The sequence below is a fragment of the Rattus norvegicus genome, chromosome 15 (assembly GCF_021556685.1).
Source record: "Rattus norvegicus strain SHRSP/BbbUtx chromosome 15, alternate assembly SHRSP_T2T, whole genome shotgun sequence".
NCBI classification, from domain to species: domain Eukaryota; kingdom Metazoa; phylum Chordata; class Mammalia; order Rodentia; family Muridae; genus Rattus; species Rattus norvegicus.
The window spans coordinates 87,721,730-87,743,986 of record NC_141548.1 but is presented as its reverse complement, the minus strand read 5'-3'; the positions used below and the strand labels follow the sequence as shown (position 1 = coordinate 87,743,986).

Below are 22,257 nucleotides of genomic sequence, written 5' to 3'. Positions count from 1 at the left end.
CAATGGAATATTACTCAGCTATCAAAAACAACGAGTTTATGAAATTCGTAGGCAAATGGTTGGAACTGGAAAATATCATCCTGAGTGAGCTAACCCAATCACAGAAAGACATACATGGTATGCACTCATTGATAAGTGGCTATTAGCCCAAATGCTTGAATTACCCTAGATCCCTAGAACAAACGAAACTCAAGACGGATGATCAAAATGTGAATGCTTCACTCCTTCTTTAAATGAGGAAAAAGAATACCCTTGGCAGGGAAGGGAGAGGCAAAGATTAAAACAGAGACTGAAGGAACACCCATTCAGAGCCTGCCCCACATGTGGCCCATACATATACAGCCACCCAATTAGACAAGATGGATGAAGCAAAGAAGTGCAGACCGACAGGAGCCGGATGTAGATCGCTCCTGAGAGACACAGCCAGAATACAGCAAATACAGAGGCGAATGCCAGCAGCAAACCACTGAACTGAGAATAGGTCCCCTATTGAAGGAATCAGAGAAAGAACTGGAAGAGCTTGAAGGGGTTCGAGACCCCAAAAGTACAACAATGCCAAGCAACCAGAGCTTCCAGGGACTAAGCCACTACCTAAAGACTATACATGGACTGACCCTGGACTCTGACCCCATAGGTAGCAATGAATATCCTAGTAAGAGCACCAGTGGAAGGGGAAGCCCTGGGTCCTGCTAAGACTGAACCCCCAGTGAACTAGTCTATGGGGGGAGGGCGGCAATGGGGGGAGGGTTGGGAGGGGAACACCCATAAGGAAGGGGAGGGGGGAGGGGGATGTTTGCCCGGAAACCGGGAAAGGGAATAACACTCAAAATGTATATAAGAAATACTCAAGTTAATAAAAAAAAAATGAAAAAAAAAAAAAAGAAATGTGTTTGCTAGTAAGATGAGAGCAAGCAAGCAAAGACTCACAATTGACTTCTCCTATATACTTACATAGGCCTGCAATAGAAGTGGGGCCCAGTTAAGTGAATATCTTCTAGTCTTAAGATCTGGATTAATGGTGTGTGTTTTACTGCCTCAAGACTCAGATTAAAAGTGTGTTTTTCTACCAAAAAAAAAAACAAAAAAACAAAAAAACAAAGGAACAGCATGTAGAGTGTAGCACACAGTGGCTATGGTCTCTGTTCCCAAGGCAGAGAGAGGCCCAGTCTAATCAACACCAAGCTTCTGAGAAGGGGCACTAAACTTAAACCAGCTCACTTCCAACCGCACAGTCCCTGTCCTTCCTGTATCTGCACTGAACCTATCCCTCTGTTCATCCTGTATCCCCGGAAAATAATACTGAAGACATTCGCAAAGGTTCCACCCATTTCCTAGCACTTGGGCCATAGCTCCTCTGTCCAGACCCATCAAGGAGACTGTTGCCTCCCCATGGAGGACTAGAAACAAATCAGAAAGCCATGTGGTGCCATGGAGTCCCTAATACCAGCAGATGACTGCATTAGTCATCTCATTTCCAGGTGGGGGGTGGGGGCTCAGTGCCTTTGTTCTCCTCTCCCCACTTCTAACCTGAAAACTTAGGGTCAAAACTCTGCCTCCTACTTCAGACAGGGAATTAAAAGAAGCTCTTAAACTTTTTCTTAAATAAACGCCTTCACCATCTCCCTGCATCGCTGCGTCTCTCAATTCCGTCCCGTGCACCTGCCCTAGCTCACGTTCTTCCCTCCCAAATGACAGACAAAGAGACGGAGAAGATCCTGACTGACTGCTGTCACCTACATCACTCACGTGCACTGTATTCACTGACAACAGCATACAGAAACTTGTTCTGCTTAGTTATTCTTTTCCTGCTTTCTGAACTGTCTTCATCCTTCATACACAAACATCCTGAAAATGAAAAATTAAACTAAAATATGTCCAGTCTCATTCTCTGTGATTGCAATTTTCACCACTTCCCTGACTGTTACTACTCGGCTTTTCCTCAACCATCTCTTGCTAAGAATGATGGCTTCTAAGTGTTAAATGTGGAGCTTATGTCCAACCTCAGCCTCGCAAAGTCTTCGACACTTTTCAGCACAAGATGCGGCATGGAGTGCAACCATTCCCTTCTCTTCCTCACTGACCATCCCCTCTGTGTTTTGAGGGATCCAGACTTACAGACTGTGGTGGTTTGAGTGAGGACGGCCCGAGGCTCACACATCTGAATGCCTACCTGGTCCTCAGGTGGAAAACTTGCTTGGAAAGGGTTAGGAGGCGTGCTGTTGGTGGTGGGGGTGTGCACTGAGGGAAGGCTGATGCTCCACCACTCTCACTGTGCTTTCTACTTCCTGTTTGTGGATCTGGATGCAAGTCTCAGCTGTTGCTTCAGTGCCAGCCTGATGCCATTGTCTTCAACAAGGCGCCATGACGGTGATACACTCCTGTCTGTCCCTCTGGGTCCATAAGCCCCACATAAACCCTCCTTCTAGAAGCTGCCTTGCTTATGGTGTTTCATCACAGCAAAGCAGTTGACACAGACTTTTGGCTAAAACTGAATCCTGAGCGCTAGCCCCTGTCTCTCACCTAAGAGTTGGACAGAAGCTAGAGAATACATAGTGGGTTAGGCTAGGTTTACTTTTTTAAAGGCAGTAAAGCCCCTAACCTAGTGTGCTGTCACTGTCAGTGTACTGTCACAGCATTCATCTGACATTTTAGAAGTCAGCACAATGCCCTCTTCTATCTCTTCTATACTACAGTGGTCCTCAACCTTCCTAATGCTGACACCATTTGTACAGCTCCTCATGCTATGGTGACTCAACCATAATATTATCTCCACTGCTACTTCATAACTACAATGTTGCTACTGTTATGAACCATAATGTAAACATCTGTGTTTTCCTGTGGTCTTAGGTGGCCCCTGTGAAAAGGTCACTTGACCTTAAAGGGATAGAGACCAACAGGCTAAGAAGCACTGTTTTAGAAGGTAGGGTAGTTGATAACTAAATAAACTAAAAAAGAACATGATTTGGTGTTGGGCGATCTAAATTTAAGATATAAATATCCTACTATAAATTTAAGACATAAATATATATGCTTGACTGCATTATTAATCTTTTAAGCATCACTTCTGTGATTCATGTAGCTTTATTTATTCAGTCAACCAGGCATTTATTCATTTTACAACCAACACTTACTAAACCTAGTACGCTCCTGGTGGAATACTGGGCGCAGTAAATGCACTCAGTCCAGTGACACCCAGAGCTTGCGGGTTCCCGTGACTAAGGAGCTCCAGTGAACGGCTGTGATGGAGAGCAAGTGCTGCTGCAGAAAGGAGAATGAAGGATCAGCACGTACAGTCACAGGTGACAGTGACCCGAGACTACCAGGGACCAGGCCAAACGACAACTTTCTTCATAGAAAACTTTATTCTTCCCTTTACAAGTGGAAAGAGGCTGAGAATAGAATCCTCGAGCAAAACTAAATACAGTGACATAAGTTACTAAGGCGTGCTGTTGCTGATGATGCATTCGGGAAGTAGCAAGTGCCAAGATACCACTAGAGACACTATTAAAAGGCTCATCCATCAAAGTGTTACATTCAAACCCAAAAACTCTCAAAAGGTGTCAAGGAATAAACATATAAGCTGAGTAACTCTGGCTTATTAGAAGACAAACACCCGTGTAACATATACAATGAATTTCAACCACCTCTCCCCTCTCCTTTGTCCAAGTAAGCAACACCACATCCCTACATTTAGTTACCATATAGTAAGCCTTAGTAAGTTCTTAGATTTAAACTCACAGCAAATGTTAGTCTCAAGTACAGCAACTCCCCATATAACCCTGCCCCAGAGAAGCAAGACCCCTTCCCCATTATCTTTATCCCCCCAAACTGGTACACTTGTTAAAACTGATGGACCCACCATGATATGCAGCACCATTAACACGCAAAGTTCAGTCTTGCTGTTAATTCCATGGTTAATGACAAATGTCTAAGGACCTCTATCCTTCCTCACAGTATCAAACAGGTTTCACTCTACTAAAACCCCTCTTGTACACTCAAATTAACTTTCTTCTCACCAGGACATAGCAATCATTGATAATTTTTTTAACTGTCTCCAAAAACAATGTCTCCAGAGTGTCACGCCGCAGCTGGAACCGTCCACTACCTGACTTGCCAAGCTGGCTTCTTTCAGTTGGTAATGCGCACAGGCATTCACTCCGTGCTGTTCGCTATGGAAATCGGTCGCTTTAGGTCTACATAGATGTGACTGCAAGTCCTACAGTTCACTGACTTACTGAAAGGGATGTAGGGATATTAGTCGTTTCCATGTGGGAAATTACAATCAAAGCTACTCTGAGCATTCATGTGAATATGGTGTGCAAGCCAAGAGTGTTTACAACTTCTGACTTTATTCGTTCACTAGTTACATAGAAACTGCCTTTTCCACATCAATGTCATATTCTTAGTGCAATCCCTCTAAGTCCCAAGAGCTTTGTTTGTTCTTCCATATTTTACAGACTCTGACAACAATAATTACTTGTTATTTCCTAGTCTACATCTTTAATTTCCTTTTTTGTACTGAAATATGCAAAATTATTTTTGCTACTTTGAAATATATTTTGACTTATTAACAACAGTTATATATAACTAAGCAACGAAACACCAGAACTTATTCTTAGCTAACTGTAGGTATGTACCAACTGACCGACTTCCAACTCACCCTCCAAAGCACTTTAAACGTCACCTAGCTACTGCAATTGTCCCTAGACACAGACACTGGCTCTGTAAACTTCACCGAGCTACTGCCATTGTCCCTAGACACAGACACTGGCTCTGTAAACTTCACCGAGCTACTGCCATTGTCCCTAGACACAGATACTGGCTCTGGAAGCCCCCAGTTAAAAGGCTGACTCACCAAGAAATGACACAACTCTGAAACCACAGAACTACAAGCAAAGAACCTGAACTCAGCTCACAGGAGCATGAATGGGCACAAAGAGCAAACAGAGAAGTCTAAGACCTCCGACATTAAAGACAAACAAAACGAAGAAGAAAGTTTAATACAGGGAGTGAAAAAGCTCAAAAAACCCATTGTTACAGATAGAGGCCTTATATCCAAAATATACAAAGAACTCAAGAAGTTAGACCGCAGGGAAACAAATAACCCTATTAAAAAATGGGGTTCAGAGCTAAACAAAGAATTCACAGCTGAGGAATGCCGAATGGCTGAGAAACACCTAAAGAAATGTTCACCATCTTTAGTCATAAGGGAAATGCAAATCAAAACAACCCTGAGATTTCACCTCACACCAGTGAGAATGGCTAAGATCAAAAACTCAGGGGACAACAGATGCTGGCGAGGATGTGGAGAAAGAGGAACACTCCTCCATTGTTGGTGGGATTGCATACTGGTACAACCATTCTGGAAATCAGTCTGGAGGATCCTCAGAAAATTGGACATTGAACTGCCTGAGGATCCAGCTATACCTCTCTTGGGCATATAACAACAGATGCCCCAACATATAAAAAAGACACGTGCTCCACTATGTTCATCGCAGCCTTATTTATAATAGCCAGAAGCTGGAAAGAACCCAGAGAATGGATACAGAAAATGTGGTACATCTACACAATGGAAAATTACTCAGCTATCAAAAACAACGAGTTTATGAAATTCGTAGGCAAATGGTTGGAACTGGAAAATATCATCCTGAGTGAGCTAACCCAATCACAGAAAGACATACATGGTATGCACTCATTGATAAGTGGCTATTAGCCCAAATGCTTCAATTACCCTAGATGCCTAGAACAAATGAAACTCAAGACGGATGATCAAAATGTGAATGCTTCACTCCTTCTTTAAAAGGGGAACAAGAATACCCTTGGCAGGGAAGAGAGAGGCAAAGATTAAAACAGAGACTGAAGGAACACCCATTCAGAGCCTGCCCCACATGTGGCCCATACATATACAGCCACCCAATTAGACAAGATGGATGAAGCAAAGAAGTGCAGACCGACAGGAGCCGGATGTAGATCGCTCCTGAGAGACACAGCCAGAATACAGCAAATACAGAGGCGAATGCCAGCAGCAAACCACTGAACTGAGAATAGGACCCCCGTTGAAGGAATCAGAGAAAGAACTGGAAGAGCTTGAAGGGGCTCGAGACCCCATATGTACAACAATGCCAAGCAACCGGAGCTTCCAGGGACTAAGCCACTACCTAAAGACTATACATGGACTGACCCTGGACTCTGACCCCATAGGTAGCAATGAATATCCTAGTAAGAGCACCAGTGGAAGGGGAAGCCCTGGGTCCTGCTAAGACTGAACCCCCAGTGAACTAGACTGGTGGTGGGAGGGCGGCAATGGGGGGAGGGTTGGGAGGGGAACACCCATAAGGAAGGGGAGGGGGGAGGGGGATGTTTGCCCGGATACCGGGAAAGTGAATAACACTCGAAATGTATATAAGAAATACTCAAGTTAATAAAAATAAATAAATAAATAAATAAATAAATAAATAAATAAATCCCGTTGTTGGCTCTTGTTTCAACATGGCAGTGGCCACCTATAGGCCAATCCTCCCACTGCAAGATAAACTGTTGCTTGCTGTAACCACGAACTCAGGAAACACTGTTAGCAACAAAACAAATGTCTAGACAGTTCTCACTATTAAAGAAAATGTTGTGGAATATAAAGGAGTGAGGCAAAACACACACACACACAGACACACATAATCACACTCACATACACACAATCACACACACGCACTCCACACAGACACACACACACACACACTCACACACACGCACTCCACACAGACACACACACACACTGGTTGAGATTTCCCTCTCCACCTTGGAACATCAATTTGTGTTGTCACTGCTCAGGTCTGCTTCAGACAGCCATATTGTTGAGATTTCAGGGTATGGCTTCCTTGTCCTCTCTAGAAGACACAATCTTGCTGCAGATTTCCTACAATCTTCCCACCTCATCTTTCTCGATGTTCCCAGAGGATTAGGTGTAGAGAGTGTACTGAGATGTACCAATTGGGATACTCCAAGGTCAGATGTTCTCTGCATTTTGGCTAGCCCTGGCTCTCAGTAATGCAGCCTCCATCTGCTGGATGGAGTTAGGAATCATACTGGCTTAGTAAAGTGACATCAGTAGATTCTCCTCTAAGACCCATGACCTCACTCACCGTAGACAACTAACTAGGTTTATGATGATCAGGCGTAACTTTTCTCCTGCTAAAGTAGACTAAGTCCAACCAGACAAGTGCTAGTTACTACCAAGAAATGACTACCAACTGTTTTCCCATGCCGGTCTCTGTAGTTCGTCGGCATCACAGCCGGCTCTTGGCGGCTGGCATAACACCTTTAGTATGGTGAAGGGCACTTCTTAGAGGAGGCTTCAGGTGAGTTCCGCCTCAAACCCTCCTAACCCTGTGTCAGCAGTGAGTGGGTGGTGTCCTCAGCAACAGCAACATTGTATTGTTTAGGGAGTTTCTCAGACGCCCCAGACCGAAAGCTTAAAAGGGAGCTTTCATGCACAGTACTGTAGTTTTTGCTAGATGGTCTCTGGCTCTTGGGGAAAGTATTATTACACCAAGTGGAATAATTTCATTTAAGGTGTGTATTACACATACACACACACATACATACACATACATATATACTTCAAATGTGTATTAGATGCAACTTTAGGCAAATATAAAATGATTCCCTATGCTGTTCTCAAACCTCCTTAGAATAATTTATTTATTCTTCCCTGTCCTTCTGTACTTACTGTTTTGGTACAATTCTCATACTATAGTTCATAAAAAGTAATAAAATTTGTCCTCCAAGTTTTACTGTACAGCCTCAAACAGAAGCTCCTGTAGATGGACTTCCGGCAGATGGGATGGTTGAAGAAATGAGTAAGTACTCTCCACTTCCAAAATACCTAGAAACAGCTATTCTCCTCCTCTCGTGGATAGAACAATCCACCCATGGTTACTACCTTACAAATGTAAGCTGCTCAACAGAAAAGACATTATGTGAAAATGTCACAATTCCATGGCAATGGTATACAAACACAGTCTCTCTCCTAGTGCTGGACATTAAGGAAGTTAACGTTATATATGTTGTGCAGCATACCTTACTTTTCCAGTACAGAACTCTATAATACACTCATGTACCTTTACTACATTTCCAACTACTCAGAAAAGAGCACTCAGCTACTCGTTTTCATTTTCTCCATATATATGTGCCTGCTCTGGTTTTCAGAGACAATGTAACCACATGTAACCAGACAAGCCTCAACACAGAACCTTCCTGCCTTAGCTTCCCGACTACTGCGACTGCAGGCGTGCATCCCGTATCTAGCTCCAGAAGTTATTTACTTTATCCCTATGATAGAGAGGCCCACAGTAAAATGAAATAGCCTATAATATACTATTATAATCAGGACACACATAGTTCTTCCTCGTTGCAGATTTATTCCAGTGAGCAAATACACAACAAAGTAAGAGCAAAACAAACATACGTGCATGACGTCATCCATGGCGTCATCCATGGCGCTAAAAGGGCGCACGTAACGTGGAGGTAAAACGTGGAAAGGGGCAATAGGGAGGCAGAAAGTAGGAGCGCACTCTCCAGAGGAGAGCATCGGAATGCACACACAAATACATTAGAAATGTGTCCTGGAGAAGGAAGACAGAAAAGGGGGACAGTGTATTTAAACATTAGAAGGCCAAGACCAGCTTGGTGGTCACAAAGGAGAGAGAACAAGAGAAATAATGTCAGCTATGGCTGAGAGTGTCCTAATGCAGTAACCTTGCAGAGATGAGCTAAGCTTGTCTAAGGTTACAAGCAAATCCACCACAGTCTCAAGTTTTATCTCAATTCCCTTGTCTCTTGGAGGAAATTACACAAAACATCATCTGACTTCAATAAAAGCTCTCCCGAGGTAAAAACAAATGACCTTTAAAAACTGCCATCACTTCTTCCAATAGACATTCTACATATCTATTAGTACAGAGGTTAACACTGTCACACTAAAAGACGCTTTTACAAAATAAATTCTAGTTTATTTTTCTTATTCTCTGCTGTCCAAGTGGCAGAGAATGGTTTCTCTACATAATTTTAGGGATTATTCTGGAGAGACATCACAGATGAGTCAAACACTGCACATTCCTGAACTTAAGATGAAGTTGTTCATGTTCAAACACATCTTAAAAGCAAGCAAGTCAGACAGTGAAATAATCTGATCCTCAACCTTAAACCACTGCAACATTTCCCAACTTGCACTTGGCGTGTCCTTAGAAAGAATTTTACCCACACCTTAATTCCAGCTAAGTAATCAGCTTTCTAAATGAAACCATAACAACACGGCCAGAAAACGGACAATAATGACGACTTAAAATCACATGATAGATAGGGCTGGCCTTAATCATAATGATCACATCAGTAAACTCACATGAATCAATGTTAGCAGACTATATTCTTTAGTTATTTAAATGCATGTCAAAACTATTTATATAGAATTCAAGCAGAATTCCAAGAGAATATGTTACCAATACATCTACAACTAGGCAGTATTTTAGGATGTAAATTAGATACCAAGAAAAGAATAAAGAGAATGTAACTACTAAATAATCAATATAAAACAAGTGATGACAAGCCAGAGAGATGGCTCATTTAATTCTCTTGCAGAAGATATAAATCAGCTATAACACTCATATCCTGTAGCTCACAACTGCCTTTAACTCCAGCTTCCACTAACACTGCACTTTTGTATATAAACCCACACATAGGCATACACACATACACATCATTTAAAAGTGTTTAATATAATTTGTGACCACTGTCTTGAGAAATTCTTAACAATCCTATCTTTGAGTCTAGATTTTGCCTGTGCTGTCCAGGAGACTGCCGGGTGCACTGCTGGGGACTTGCAGTCTCAGCTCACAGTTTATCTTTCCCACAAGAGTTGAATGAGCTTCACCTCTCACTCGTTTGTGAGACAGCTTGACACAGACCCACAGGTAGTAGCCATATATTGTAGGCTAGCATCACCTTAGAACTTTAAGCAGCCCGCAAATCAACAGAGCCTCTACACTACTGCTGATTCCCATACTGGCCTGTCCTAGCATGGGATGGCAAACCCCTGGACCTGCCGTCTGTCTATCTACCATGACCTGCAGCGACAGACTGCTGAAGGGTGAGCGGATTTGTTTCACCTCAGGCCAGTCTCATTTTTTTCTTTGACTCTGTGTTTTGTTACTTACCCAAACCTTGCTGCTTTCATGAAATAAAAGATAGAAACTAGAGTTACCAAGGGAGTTCCATTTTCCTATAAAATTCAGATATAGGTTATTCTGTGTTTTGGTCCATGCCCTCCCCACTTCACAGAAGCATCACGGCTTTCTATGCCTTAAACCAACAAATTCATGTAGGCCTAATATTACCATACCTGCACCCTCGCCCATTTGATCTTCCTATTTCCATCAAATTGAAGCCTGACTACTACATCTTCATAGTGGATGGGGTCCCAAATATCCTGGTATTAATTTACTGAGGGGTCAAAATGTCCAATTCGAAAATGAACATCAATTTCCTCCCTCAACATAGGTGTATCCTCTATGCTATTAAAAGATGGGAGTTGAGCCAGCGTGGTGGCTCATGCCTGTAACTGCAGACCTTCAGAGGCAGAGGCAGAGGCAGGGGCAGAGGGGCAGGGGCAGAGGCAGGGGCAGAGGGGCAGGGGCAGGAGCAGGGGCAGGGGCAGAGAGGCAGGGGCAGGGGCAGAGAGGCAGGGGCAGGGGTAGAGAGGCAGGGGCTGGGGCAGGGGCAGGATAAGTGCTGAGAGTTCAAAATTCTAGCGTGAGCTACAATGTGTGACTGTCTCAAAACAAACGTGAGCCTAGGTAGGGAGGTTTGTTCCCTTTCCTTTCCAATCCGGGCTGGTCTTGCCACTGCTTTGACAAAAAATAAAAAAAGCATGAGGAACTGAATTCTAAACTTTCAAGCCCACAAAAAAATAGCAGCAGCTTTCTCCTCCTCTGCTGTCAGAAGCCAAGGCCATATTGAGAAGGCGAGAGAAAGCACGCAGAGAATTGGGGTGCTCCTGTCAGCATACTTTGCATTTTCTTTAAAAGATTTGTATTATCTTGAATTACCTATATGTCGTGTGGGGGATACACATGTGAGCAAGTGAAGTTGAAGGTGAACATTACACAACATGTGTGCTGGGAACTGAGCTCAGGTCACTGCCACAGAATACAGCACGAACCCCTGAGCCACCTCTTCAGCCTCCGTGGATTGTCTGCTCACAGCCTGTCTGGATCACAGCATTTTCACACTATAAACTATGTAACTATTACTGCATATACATCACACTAGTACCAGAATACGCACAGCTCAAACATACCTAGTAAGGTCTGCACTTGAGTCAGCATTGGCCATGAACGCTGTGGTAACTGACTCATGCATACAGATGTGCTAATGAATACACTCAAGTCAAACAGAGTTACAAGTCTGATGACATGCACGAAGCAGCAAGAGAGCTTTACGACGACGCACTGGAACACAATCTCCCCAGGCAACACCAAGGAACTGAACCCGACACTTCAGAGTGCTGCTATCCACCTTAGCAAACGACTCGGTACACAAAGACCAACGTAAACCTTCTCAGGTACAGATCTTCCAAATGTTAAGTCTGTTTTAAAGATTAAAAAACAGTCAGTCCGTCACAGAACCCCTCAAGTGTCCTGGAGGAAAGCACTAGACTCCATGGTAGAAAGACAATCAAGCATGTATCCACGTCAACAACTTTTCTAATACCGAGATTCTCAACTTTCCCATGGTATAAATGTACCTCCAAAAACTCTGAACTATGGACTTAAAGGGATTCCTATATTTAGGAATAAGAATTTAATGGCTGGAGAGATGGATGGCTCAGTGTTAAGAGCACTGACTGTTCTTCCAGAGGACCCACGATCAATTCCCAGCAACCACATGGCAGCCCATAATAGTCTGTAACTCCAGGATCCGATACCCTCACTAGACATACATACAGGCAAAACACCAATGCACATAAAACAAAAATAAATAATTTTAAAAATTAAGATTTTAGGAGAAAAATCAAATTATGACTTCATATAAAGTAAAGGAAGTGGAAGAGAACAGGCCAAGGTTGAAGAACTAACAAGAAATAAGTCCTGCTAGACATCAGTAATCAGCACATAAAGCGAAAGAGGGAAGGCTGCTGAGACAGGTGTCTATAGGTGAAAGGCCCACACTGGGAACTTGCATGCTAGGAATCACACTTCCAACATTAATAGAATTCATCAGAGTAGAAAAAAACTTAAAAGACCAAAATGGCCCAAACTTTAAAGATCAAAAATGTATTGATGAAAATAAAAACAAACAAACAAAAAAACAAAAACCCAACAACAACAAAAACAACTAGACAACTATTTAAGGGGGAAAAGTCTAGGTTTGGTGGTTTCTTATATAACTATACATCCATACTATTGCCCAGTAATTCTTACCAAAAGAAGTACATGCCCGCAAGAAGACTGACACTAGAATATTTATAAGTTTCATTTATAATACCCAAAAGCTAAAACATACCAACCATCCACCAACAAGCAAAAGATAAGAAAAGTATATTTTTATACAACTGGTATCAGGTAAAATTATTCAATAGCAAAGAGGTGATCCACTGACATAACCTGGACCTATCTCAAGCCTTCTGGCTACAGGAAAGACGCTGTATACTCTATATGCTACACTATTTGAAGTAGAAGAAATCATCTGGGTCACAGAAACCCCTTCTGGAGCTGAGGAATAGTGTGTATGGTGACATTGAGTTTTATTGTAAGTGACAGTGGTACAGACTGGGTATTTGTTTTTCTCAACGCTGCAAAGCGAGGCTTTGTCTCAAACTTTAAAAATTAAAAAGGGGCTAGGCATGGTGACCACACCTTTAATCTGAACACTCGGAAGGCAGAGGCAGGTGGATTCCAAGTTCCATGCCAGCCTGCTCTACAAAGTGAGCCCCTGTCTTGAAAAGCCAAAAGTAAGAAAAAGAAAGAATGAAAGAGAGATAGGGAGAGGATGAGGAGGGGACACCCACAGAGAAGGGGAGGGGGAGGGGTTGGCGATGTTGGCCTGGAAACCGGGAAGGGAATAACATTTAAATGTAAATAAGAAATACCCAAGTTAATAAAGATGGAGAAAAAAAAAAAAAGAGGCTACTAAATTGGAAGAAAATCTGGTGAGAGTAGACCAGGAAAGGATTACGAGGGGGAACAGGGATGAAGAAGATCATGATACACTGTATGCACGTATGAAATGTTCACAGAATAAAAAATATTCTAATTGTAAGATGACATTGAGACATAGAACAGCAAAAATGTAACAACTGCTAACTGTCCTTCCAGTTTTCTATATATTTCTACATATTTGAAAGTTTTAATAGTAAACACCACTAAACGGGGTTTTAAAAGGAAATCACTGAAGATTTTAAGGGAAAAAAAGAAATGGAAGGAAGGGAGGAAGGGAGGAAGAGAGAGAGGAAGGGAGGAAGAGAGAGGAAGGGAGGGAGGGAGGGAGAGAGGAAATCTAGTTTATATTGCATAAGGTTGTGACGCATGCCATGCAAACAATACACTGAAAGGCAGCCAAGCAACAGAAGAAAGTTGCAATTATTTCATAGCATGAAGAGCACGGCATTCAAGGGACTGGGAAGAATGCACAGCGAGAATAAAAGACAAAGATGCCCAAAGAAAGCTTCTAAATATCAGGAATAGAAAAAGGAGTTTTGAGGGCAAAATACAATCTCAATATGATAGAGACCTAACATAGACAAGGGCCTAGAAGTATCAGATTATTCAACTGGGCAAGCTTGAGAAGGTAAAAAACAGTAATATAAGACAGATAATGTATATTGGTAAACTGGTAAACAAGAAAAGATAACTAGGAAAAACAAAGTAAAAGGCGATGGTGGATCTAAGATGGGAAACGAAAGCAAACAACTACACCTAAAATTCACCTTCTGCCAGACCCCTAGAAGGGTCTCCCGGTGAGCCAATGGTCCTGCGTCTGAAAAGATCTCTAAGGGGCCGTCAGTTTCCTGAAGATGGACCACACAGAGCGGGAACTCAGGCAAGCGCAGAAGCCGCCTTCAAAGGCAGATAAACCAGCACTGTTGTTTGCTACAATGTTAGCTGCTGCTTCCCACCACACGGATAAATAGAAAGGGGAGGTCATTGCCTCGGGTTGCCTCGGAGGTGTGGCAAACTCAATGCTCATTTGTGTCTCTCCAAACACTCATTAACCTCACAGGACTTTGGAACAAGGAAAACCACTGGAATATGCTGTGTTCCTGTTGCCTGGCGGACTATGAGTAACGCCATTTGTTCTGACTTAGGAGTCTGTTGTTTCTGCCAACAACCATGAAACATTAACAGACTAATTCATTCGCTTATGAAAACAGCAGCTATTTCCACGTGACAGGCTCCGCCCCAGTGGTTCCCAACATCCCTAAGCTACAAACTTTTAATACAGTTAGGTTGTCAAGCTTTGGTGACCCCCCCTCCAACCCCCAACATAAACTGTTCTTGTGGCTACTTAAAAACTTCAATTTTGCTACTGTTATCAATCATAATGTAAATATAAAAGATATCTAATCATGTGACTCTCGGTGAAATGGTCATTCGATCCCAGAGGGGTCGCAACCCACAGGCTGAGAACCACTGCTCTATGTTTTAGCTATGGTATTTCAATTCTCATGATAAATAATAACTATGAGGTTGTACTAAAATGAGGAAATGATGCTTTAAGATGCGAAGTAACTCATCTGTTTGAAAACTTGCAGACAGAAGGCACACAGGATGGTTCAGTGGTTAAGAGTATTTGATGCTCTTCCTATGAGCAGAGTTCAGTTCCTAGCACTCACACCATCAGATGGCTTACAGCACTTGAAACGAAAGTTCCAGGGGATTTTCTGGATTCCTTCCGCAGCAGCATATGCATCCCAGCTCCCTAACTTGATTTTAGCAGTTCAAGCCTCCTTCCTTAGCTGATTTATGAGGTGCAACTTTAATTCTCCAGATACAGAAGTAAAGTACTCAGAACTCTATAGCACAAGTACTTCAAATTTTGTTTCACAGAAAACTTATTGTAGAATTCTTGTTATTATCATCTTAATATGTAAAAGAAGCAAAAGCACTTTGCAGTCAAATATCAGAAATCACTACGGTAAACTAATCTAAGCTACTCTCTTTTCTAAAGAATTTCTCACAATGTTAGTCTGTTGGATATAATCCAAGAATTCCTATTGTTGGCCTTCTTTCTAGTATATAGTTCAGGAAACTGCTGCTACAATTAACAATGCCAATTTAATTGTTCAGAAATACCTTTCAAATCTTAGTAGTCACCTTGTTGCAGGGACCTTGTTGAACCTTCGAAATAGAGAACATCAAAGCCAGAATGTAAGCTGGAATTGCAGCTGCAAAACAAGCTAACTACTTAACAGTTAAAGTAGGAGGGGTTAGGGATTTAGCTTAGTGGTAGAACACTTGCCTAGCAAGCACAAGGCCCTGGGTTCGGTCCCCAGCTCCGGAAAAAAAAAGAAAAAAAAAAAAAGTAGGAAACATCATGCGTGATCTCTTTTCTCTCTGAAATTAGAAAGTTACCAAGACCTGGCAGCTGTACATGTTATCTATTGTCGTGGATCTCTGTAATATTGGACAGGAAATGGGGAGAAAACTAGAGTCAGGAATGGTGATGTGTGGCTGTTATCCTCAGAGGAGGCTGAGGCAGGAGGATCATGACTTTCTTGGCTACTCAGTGGTTGAATGCTTATCCAGAATGCACAATGGCCAGTACGGCAAAAAGGTAATAGTAATCAAGGTGTGGAACCAGCCTGGAGGCCCGTCAACAGATAAGTGGACAAGGAAAATGTATGTACACGTGAGGACGTTTTATTCAGCTGAAAAGAAAGAAAGTACAACAATCTCGGGAAACAGGAAAACAGACGGAGCTGGGAGGATGCAATATGTTAAGTGAAATAAGCCAGGTTCAGAGAGAAAGAGACATTTTCTATCGTAAGAGGAAATGTAGATTTAAATTTATACGCACATACAGATGTGTGTATATGTAGGACACGAAAGTACAAAAAGGACTTATAAAAATCCAATACTCAATATGCTAGCTAAAGCAATAAAAAAAAGCTCTTTGGATGGCCTAAAGACAAAAAAGGTCCTGGATAAACTGCATACATGGGTTAAAGACAGTAAGCCATTCTGATCACCAGGCGTCACCAGTGTGCACAGCTGAGTCTTAGCTCTTTCAATAAGAGTAAATTCACATAGCACAGCATTTCTTTTATGTCTTTGTCATCATATATTCTTTTCATTATAATTATTATTATTCTTTTTTATTACACTCCAGATTTTATTCCCCTCCCCTCCAACTGTTCCACATCCCATTACCCCACTCCACCCTCGTCTCCCCCAACCCCCATGAGGATGCGCCTCCCCGCTCCCCCCACCCCCGTCCACCCCACCAGACCTCCCCACTCCCTGGGGCCTCCAGTCTCTTGAGGGTTAGGTGCATCTTCTCTGACTGAGCCCAGACTCGTGTGTCCTCTGCTGTATATGTGTTGAGGGCCTGTGCTGCCTGGTTGGTGGTCTGGACGGCACAACATTTCTCACCCCTATGTACAGTTCCCTATCTCCTGACGGTGGTCTGGACGGCACAGCATTTCTCACCCCTACGTACAGTTCCCTATCTCCTGACGGTGGTCTGGACGGCACAGCATTTCTCACCCCTACGTACAGTTCCCTATCTCCTGACCTCATCGCCTCTAACGAAGTTGTTTACTGCTCCAGTTTATTAATCATTCTAGAGTTGCAAAATAAAGCCCGAGCTGAAGGCAGCCATAAAATAGGCGAGCCCATTACATAATTGAGCTTCCATGTTGAGCACTAGCTACAGAGGCTCCTCAGAACTGAAATTCAGTTCTATCTCTGCCATGTTCCCAGACGAGGCCCCTCTCAACAAACCAGGACTTGTCATCCTAGACACACGAACTTACCATGCAACCACAAAGGTCAAGGAACAAAAACACAAATTTAGACTATAATAAAATTCTCTAATGCTTCTCCCTACAAAGAAAAATAATCCTCTATCTCAAAGAAATAATTTATTTAGAATGACTGGTTTTTGTCCAGGGCCCTTATGGAGTAGCTCCACCCACTCAAATTCTCCATAGCACATAGCTTCAGTCTTGAAGGTGGAAAAAATAGTATTTTATACCCACTTTGAAAGTTTACACAAAAGTAAACTCCAACATTACCTGAAGAGATTTTGAAAGAAAAAATAGCTCAACTAGTTTACCTGTATCAAAAGCAAAGGAGACAATATAATAAATTATTTACTATTAAAACTAAGAGGTTGGGGATTTAGCTCAGTGGTAGAGCGCTTGACTAGCAAGTGCAAGGCCCTGGGTTCGGTCCCCAGCTCCGAAAAAAAAAACCTAAGTATCATCCATGGTTGAGGCCAATAAGGAAAAGCAACCCAAAGGAAGGATTCAAATCAAATTATATCACTTGGAGATACAAATGGAAACGGGAAAGATTTGAGAAATAAAACAAGTCTCAATGATAAAGTTATCCAAGATATATCTGTGGCATTTTATTTTTGCAATCACTTAGAAAGGGGAAAACAAAAACTGACAACCTGAAAGGCACCTTCAATAAATTGGCAAGATTTTTTTCCCAAAACCATTCTGAAAATTGATAACTTTCAGAAAATTAATCTGAATTTTCTGAATAGCCTGGCCATTCAGATGATGTAGAACTCTTACCAAAGAAAAATGAAAAATTAAGCCTCTTCCACTATCCTTCAGATTTATCAAAAGGCACAACACACATGCAGATAGACAGGCAAGGTGACATACAGGACTAACTGTACAATTTTATAAACTCCACATGCAATATGCACAAATGCTTTTCTTCTCTCCCCCAGGAAATACGTTTCACTAAATTACCTAAAAGTTTGTAAGTGAAAATGCAACAAAGTAAATATTGCTGACAATGATATTTACAATAGTTATCCTCAATGACATCACTACAACACACGGGAGAAAATTCAGAAATTCTGACAAAGAAAATACAGGGTGCATTTCACTTACTGAAACATAGCTTAGTGGTTTGTTTACACCCTTGAGAGGTAAAACTCTGTATTAAATGGAAACTATTTTTTTTTCAAAAAAGATTCGAATTTTTTTCCCCTAAGGAACTGCTGCACCTCCCACCAAAACCCACACAGGCACACACACGTACACACGCAAAGTAGAGACAGATTTTTTTTTTTTAAACAAACGATCGCTGTAATACCAACACAATGGAAAAGGGCAAAATGACAAGGTTAACTAGAAGAGAGGCACCTTCCCCATCACAGCTCTTCTCTAGTGGTCCACAGCCCCTCACGCTGGGTTTAACCCTGCTTCACCCCTCTGTAACCTCACACAATTCAGGACGCCGATCGCCTCCCTGACAGGTACGTGCACCCAGCCCCGCCGCTGGGGGACACCACTCACGGCTCACGGGTGTCTGAGTCAGAGAAGGAGGAAACGACGGGAGGGGAAATAGAGCCGGGGCAAGTTGGGGAACGCCGGGGTGGGGGCTTGAGGGGCGCAGGCCGTCCGCTGCGGCCCGGGGCTGGAGGAAAGGTGGGCCGGGCAGGAAGGGGCCCGCCGGGGCGCTGCGCGGCGACCGACCATCTTCCCCGGGGCCCGCGCACTCACCACCTGGTAGCGGCCAGTCCCCAGCTGGTGGTGATCCATCCTGCCCGCCTCGGGGTCCGGCTTCCGAGCGGGCGTGTCTGCCCCGCGCTCAGCTCCCTCGGCCTCCCCGGTCGACGACGCCGTCGCCGCAGAGCCCCTTCCGCTGCCTCGCGTTCTGCCGCCGCGGTCGCCCGGCGGGGCCACTTCACTTCCTGTCGCTCCCTCGGCTGCGGCGGAGACCTCCGCTTCGCTCGCCGATCGGCGTCGGAGCTCCGGGGAGCCGCGCGCGCTACTGAGCATGCTCGGGGCGGACGCGCATGCTCTCTGGCTCCGCCGGCGTCCCATCGGAGGCCCCGCTCCGAAGGTGTCCCTAGGTGGGAGGAGATGGAAAAGTCAGGCAAGTCCCGGGGAGCCCTCTAGGTTGTCAGCCGGTCGGGAGTGGGCGGTGGCAACCGAGGCGGAAAAGAAAAGATCGCCCCACTTGATTGGATTTTCCCGTGAGGGCAGGTTTCACTGTGGGGCGAGCAAATGCATCGTCACTGCAGAGACCTACGTTTAGGAGAGTGGAGGTACCGAATTCCTAGAGCACCTGAGGACAGGTCGCCCTCTTACTGGTCCCCAGCCGAGAGCATCTCTAAAAGATCCATCTCAGGACAGTCCTAAAGAGCTCATTCGAAATCTTAATGAGGCAATGAATTATCAAATATCAGAGCCATAACATATATAAAATCACATATATGTGTGTGTGTGTGTGTGTGTATGTATCTGCTTTTAAAGTCACAGTAAAATTTCAAGGAAGGAAAAAACATTCTTGATTCTGAGCACAGATAGCCTTCCTCAGTAGACCAGCGCATTTGTTTCAAATGTTAAACCCCATGACAGCCTACCATTATCACCTGGAGTCCATAGATTGCATTGGAGTTCATTTTGAACATTGTACGTTGTAGTTCTGACAAATATGCCCTAACTACGACATTGTTATACCGGACAGTTTCATAACTCTGAAAATCCTGTATAGGGCTTTACCCTCTCCTCTTTCTTTTGGTCCCCTCTTTCTAAGAGATTTACTAATGACTCTTCAGACATATTCTGAGGCCTTTAGAAATAAGAAATGTGAAAGACAGAAGAAAATGATGAGATAGGACTTTGTGTGCTAATACTCAGATATTCCTAAGACTTGATAATGGTAAAGAACCACTTTTTGTGGCGCATCATAATACCCTTTGACTAGCCATCTCTCTCTCTCTCTCTCTCTCTCTCTCTCTCTCTCTCTCTCTCTCTCTCTCTCTCTCTCTCAACAAGCAGAAGACTATGGTGGACCAGCAAAGGTACCTTTTAACCCAAACATCTGCTTATTGTGCCCTGAGATCTATGGCCCCACCTGATCTGGCCCAACTATCTTTTGTAAGATAATTCAAGCCCTTTCTCCATAAATTTTCATGCTGTAGAGATCCCCTAGAGGTTGGGAGAGGGAGACCTGGAAACCATCTATCTCACTTTTCTTCATACATGTACAGAGGAAATTTCAGAAAGAAAGGAAGCCAAATGAAACTGGTTCGACTAGCTAGTCACAACCAAGTTCAATAACTTTGGATAATTATTAACCAGAAAGGTTAAGTCTTATCGATATTTTTTATTTTTCAAATGATTTATCAGATCTCTATTAGAATCATCTTAAAATATCTAATGTTAGCATTGCCAGTCCAGCAATAATAAAAAGCAATTGGTATTGTCATACCTAATTTTCTTTAATTTTCTTATGTTCCACTATAATATATTTTAGATCCCAAGATAATAACCCTCCCATTTAATTGATATTATTAGCATAAGTACTAACTCCTTACAGTATCATCCTGAATAGAATTACCTTTCATGAGTTATACAATGCCCAGTGTTAGCAAAGAAAAATTAACTTCCTATATAACTTGTTATCTGTGAAGGAAATTTAGAATTGAATTACTGTATCCTTTTATTTTCATTAACTACTTAGGGTTCACTTGTCTCTAAATTTTATCACTTCTAAGAAAAGGAGGCCACTGAAAATCAGAGACCTGACTCAAAGTAGACACCCTGAAGCCTGTCAATATATCAACTCTTTCATTTTACCCACAACCAGGTTCTCTGAATGTTTCTACTCACACAGTGCAGATGACATGATTTGAGGACACAATGTATTTTCAGTGAGGAAGTTTGAAAGAGCAATGAGATAGTGAGCTCTGAATCTAGTCACTACCCATGTCCTATTTTAGCCTCCACACAAATCTGCGATGTAGATAGGCATGACTGGAGTCAGTGCTTAACACAGAGACTAAGGGACAGAGAGAACAGCAACTTTACCAATGCTAAAGTCACCAGTAAGGGCTGATAGATTCTAGGGCTCTCAATGTTAGGCACCATGCTAAATAGTGCACCCTAAAAGACGGACAAGTCTCTCCTTTCCCCTTCCTGGCCATCTATAGTGTGGCACTGTGAAGAGATAAAGGAGCGACTCATGATGAGTAGCCAGTCTGACTCTCTTCAATCCCACCCTTTCCATCCATATGAAATCACGATGCTTTCTCCCCATGACAGAGGAGACATCTTGTTCACTGACCTAGGACCTCAACACAGCTCACATGACTCCTGGGCGGCGTCCTGGGAGAAACCCTCTAAATAGAACTGAATCAAGAAATGACAAGATTCTCTAGAGGTCTTAAACAGTATCTGGTAATATTCTCAACACTCAAGCTTTTAGTGACAACTCTACTTACCTAAAAAAAAAACAAAACCTGATGGTGATTCACTGGCCTGAGCCACCTCAAGTAGAACTGTAGAATTTCACTTCGGTTGCCTAACACTTCTTGCTAAGCCAATCAAATTCCATGCCCCAAATTGAGCCACCCAAATATTTACAAGTGCCACACTGCCATACGGGTAGAACATCTGCCCCAGATTCTCTTTCAGGAAAGGCCGGTCACTCATCTGTCAGGAATGTGGGCAACCAGCACCTTCCGGCTGTAGGCTTTGCAGCGTTAGGTCTGCACTGATGCTCTTCCCTGGACAGCAGCCAGCCATTCGCTAGGGAGGCAGCTGGACAGTACTTAATCTGTTCTTTGGAACACCAGACCCCTCTATGCCAAACTCCCCAAACCATGGAGCAGGTACTTTGTCAAATGTGCTTTGTGTTACCGCTGCTCTCCCTGCCCAACTCCCTTCCCCTTCAGACATTGTTAGTCCTCAGTGATTTGCTCACACTCTTAATTTTATGTCAGCGTCAGCTTCCTGTAAAACCCGGCCAACTGTTTGTATCAGTACCAAGATACAAAGTGACAGGATACTATCGATACTATACAATTGTGTTAGAACAACCACAGCTATCACTTTGTGTCCTTAGGTTCTCAGACCCATGGTAACTTTCAGTGCTCTACATTAGCATTTTCTCATAGAGACACCACATGTCTCCAAACTTCACATTAAGAATTACTTTGATGGGGCTGGAGAGATGGCTTAGAGGTTAAGAGCACTGATTGCTCTTCCAGAGGTCCTGAGTTCAATTCCCAGCA

The 22,257-nt window shown here is 43.0% G+C and overlaps 1 protein-coding gene across 2 annotated transcripts in view; it reads right to left on the bottom strand.

Moving 5' to 3' along the window:
- Ndfip2 (Nedd4 family interacting protein 2) overlaps positions 1–19,160 on the bottom strand; it is a 54,075-nt gene extending 34,915 nt beyond the window's left edge. Inside the window, exon 1 of one of the 2 annotated variants that reach the window (XR_015638114.1) lies at positions 18,737–19,085. Coding sequence is in view for 1 of the 2 variants with exons in the window: in NM_001108390.2 (NP_001101860.2) it covers positions 18,737–19,060 (324 nt within the window). In the remaining variant the exon portion in view is untranslated. 2 annotated transcript variants of the gene reach the window in all.
- Positions 19,161–22,257: the final 3,097 nt, after the last annotated feature.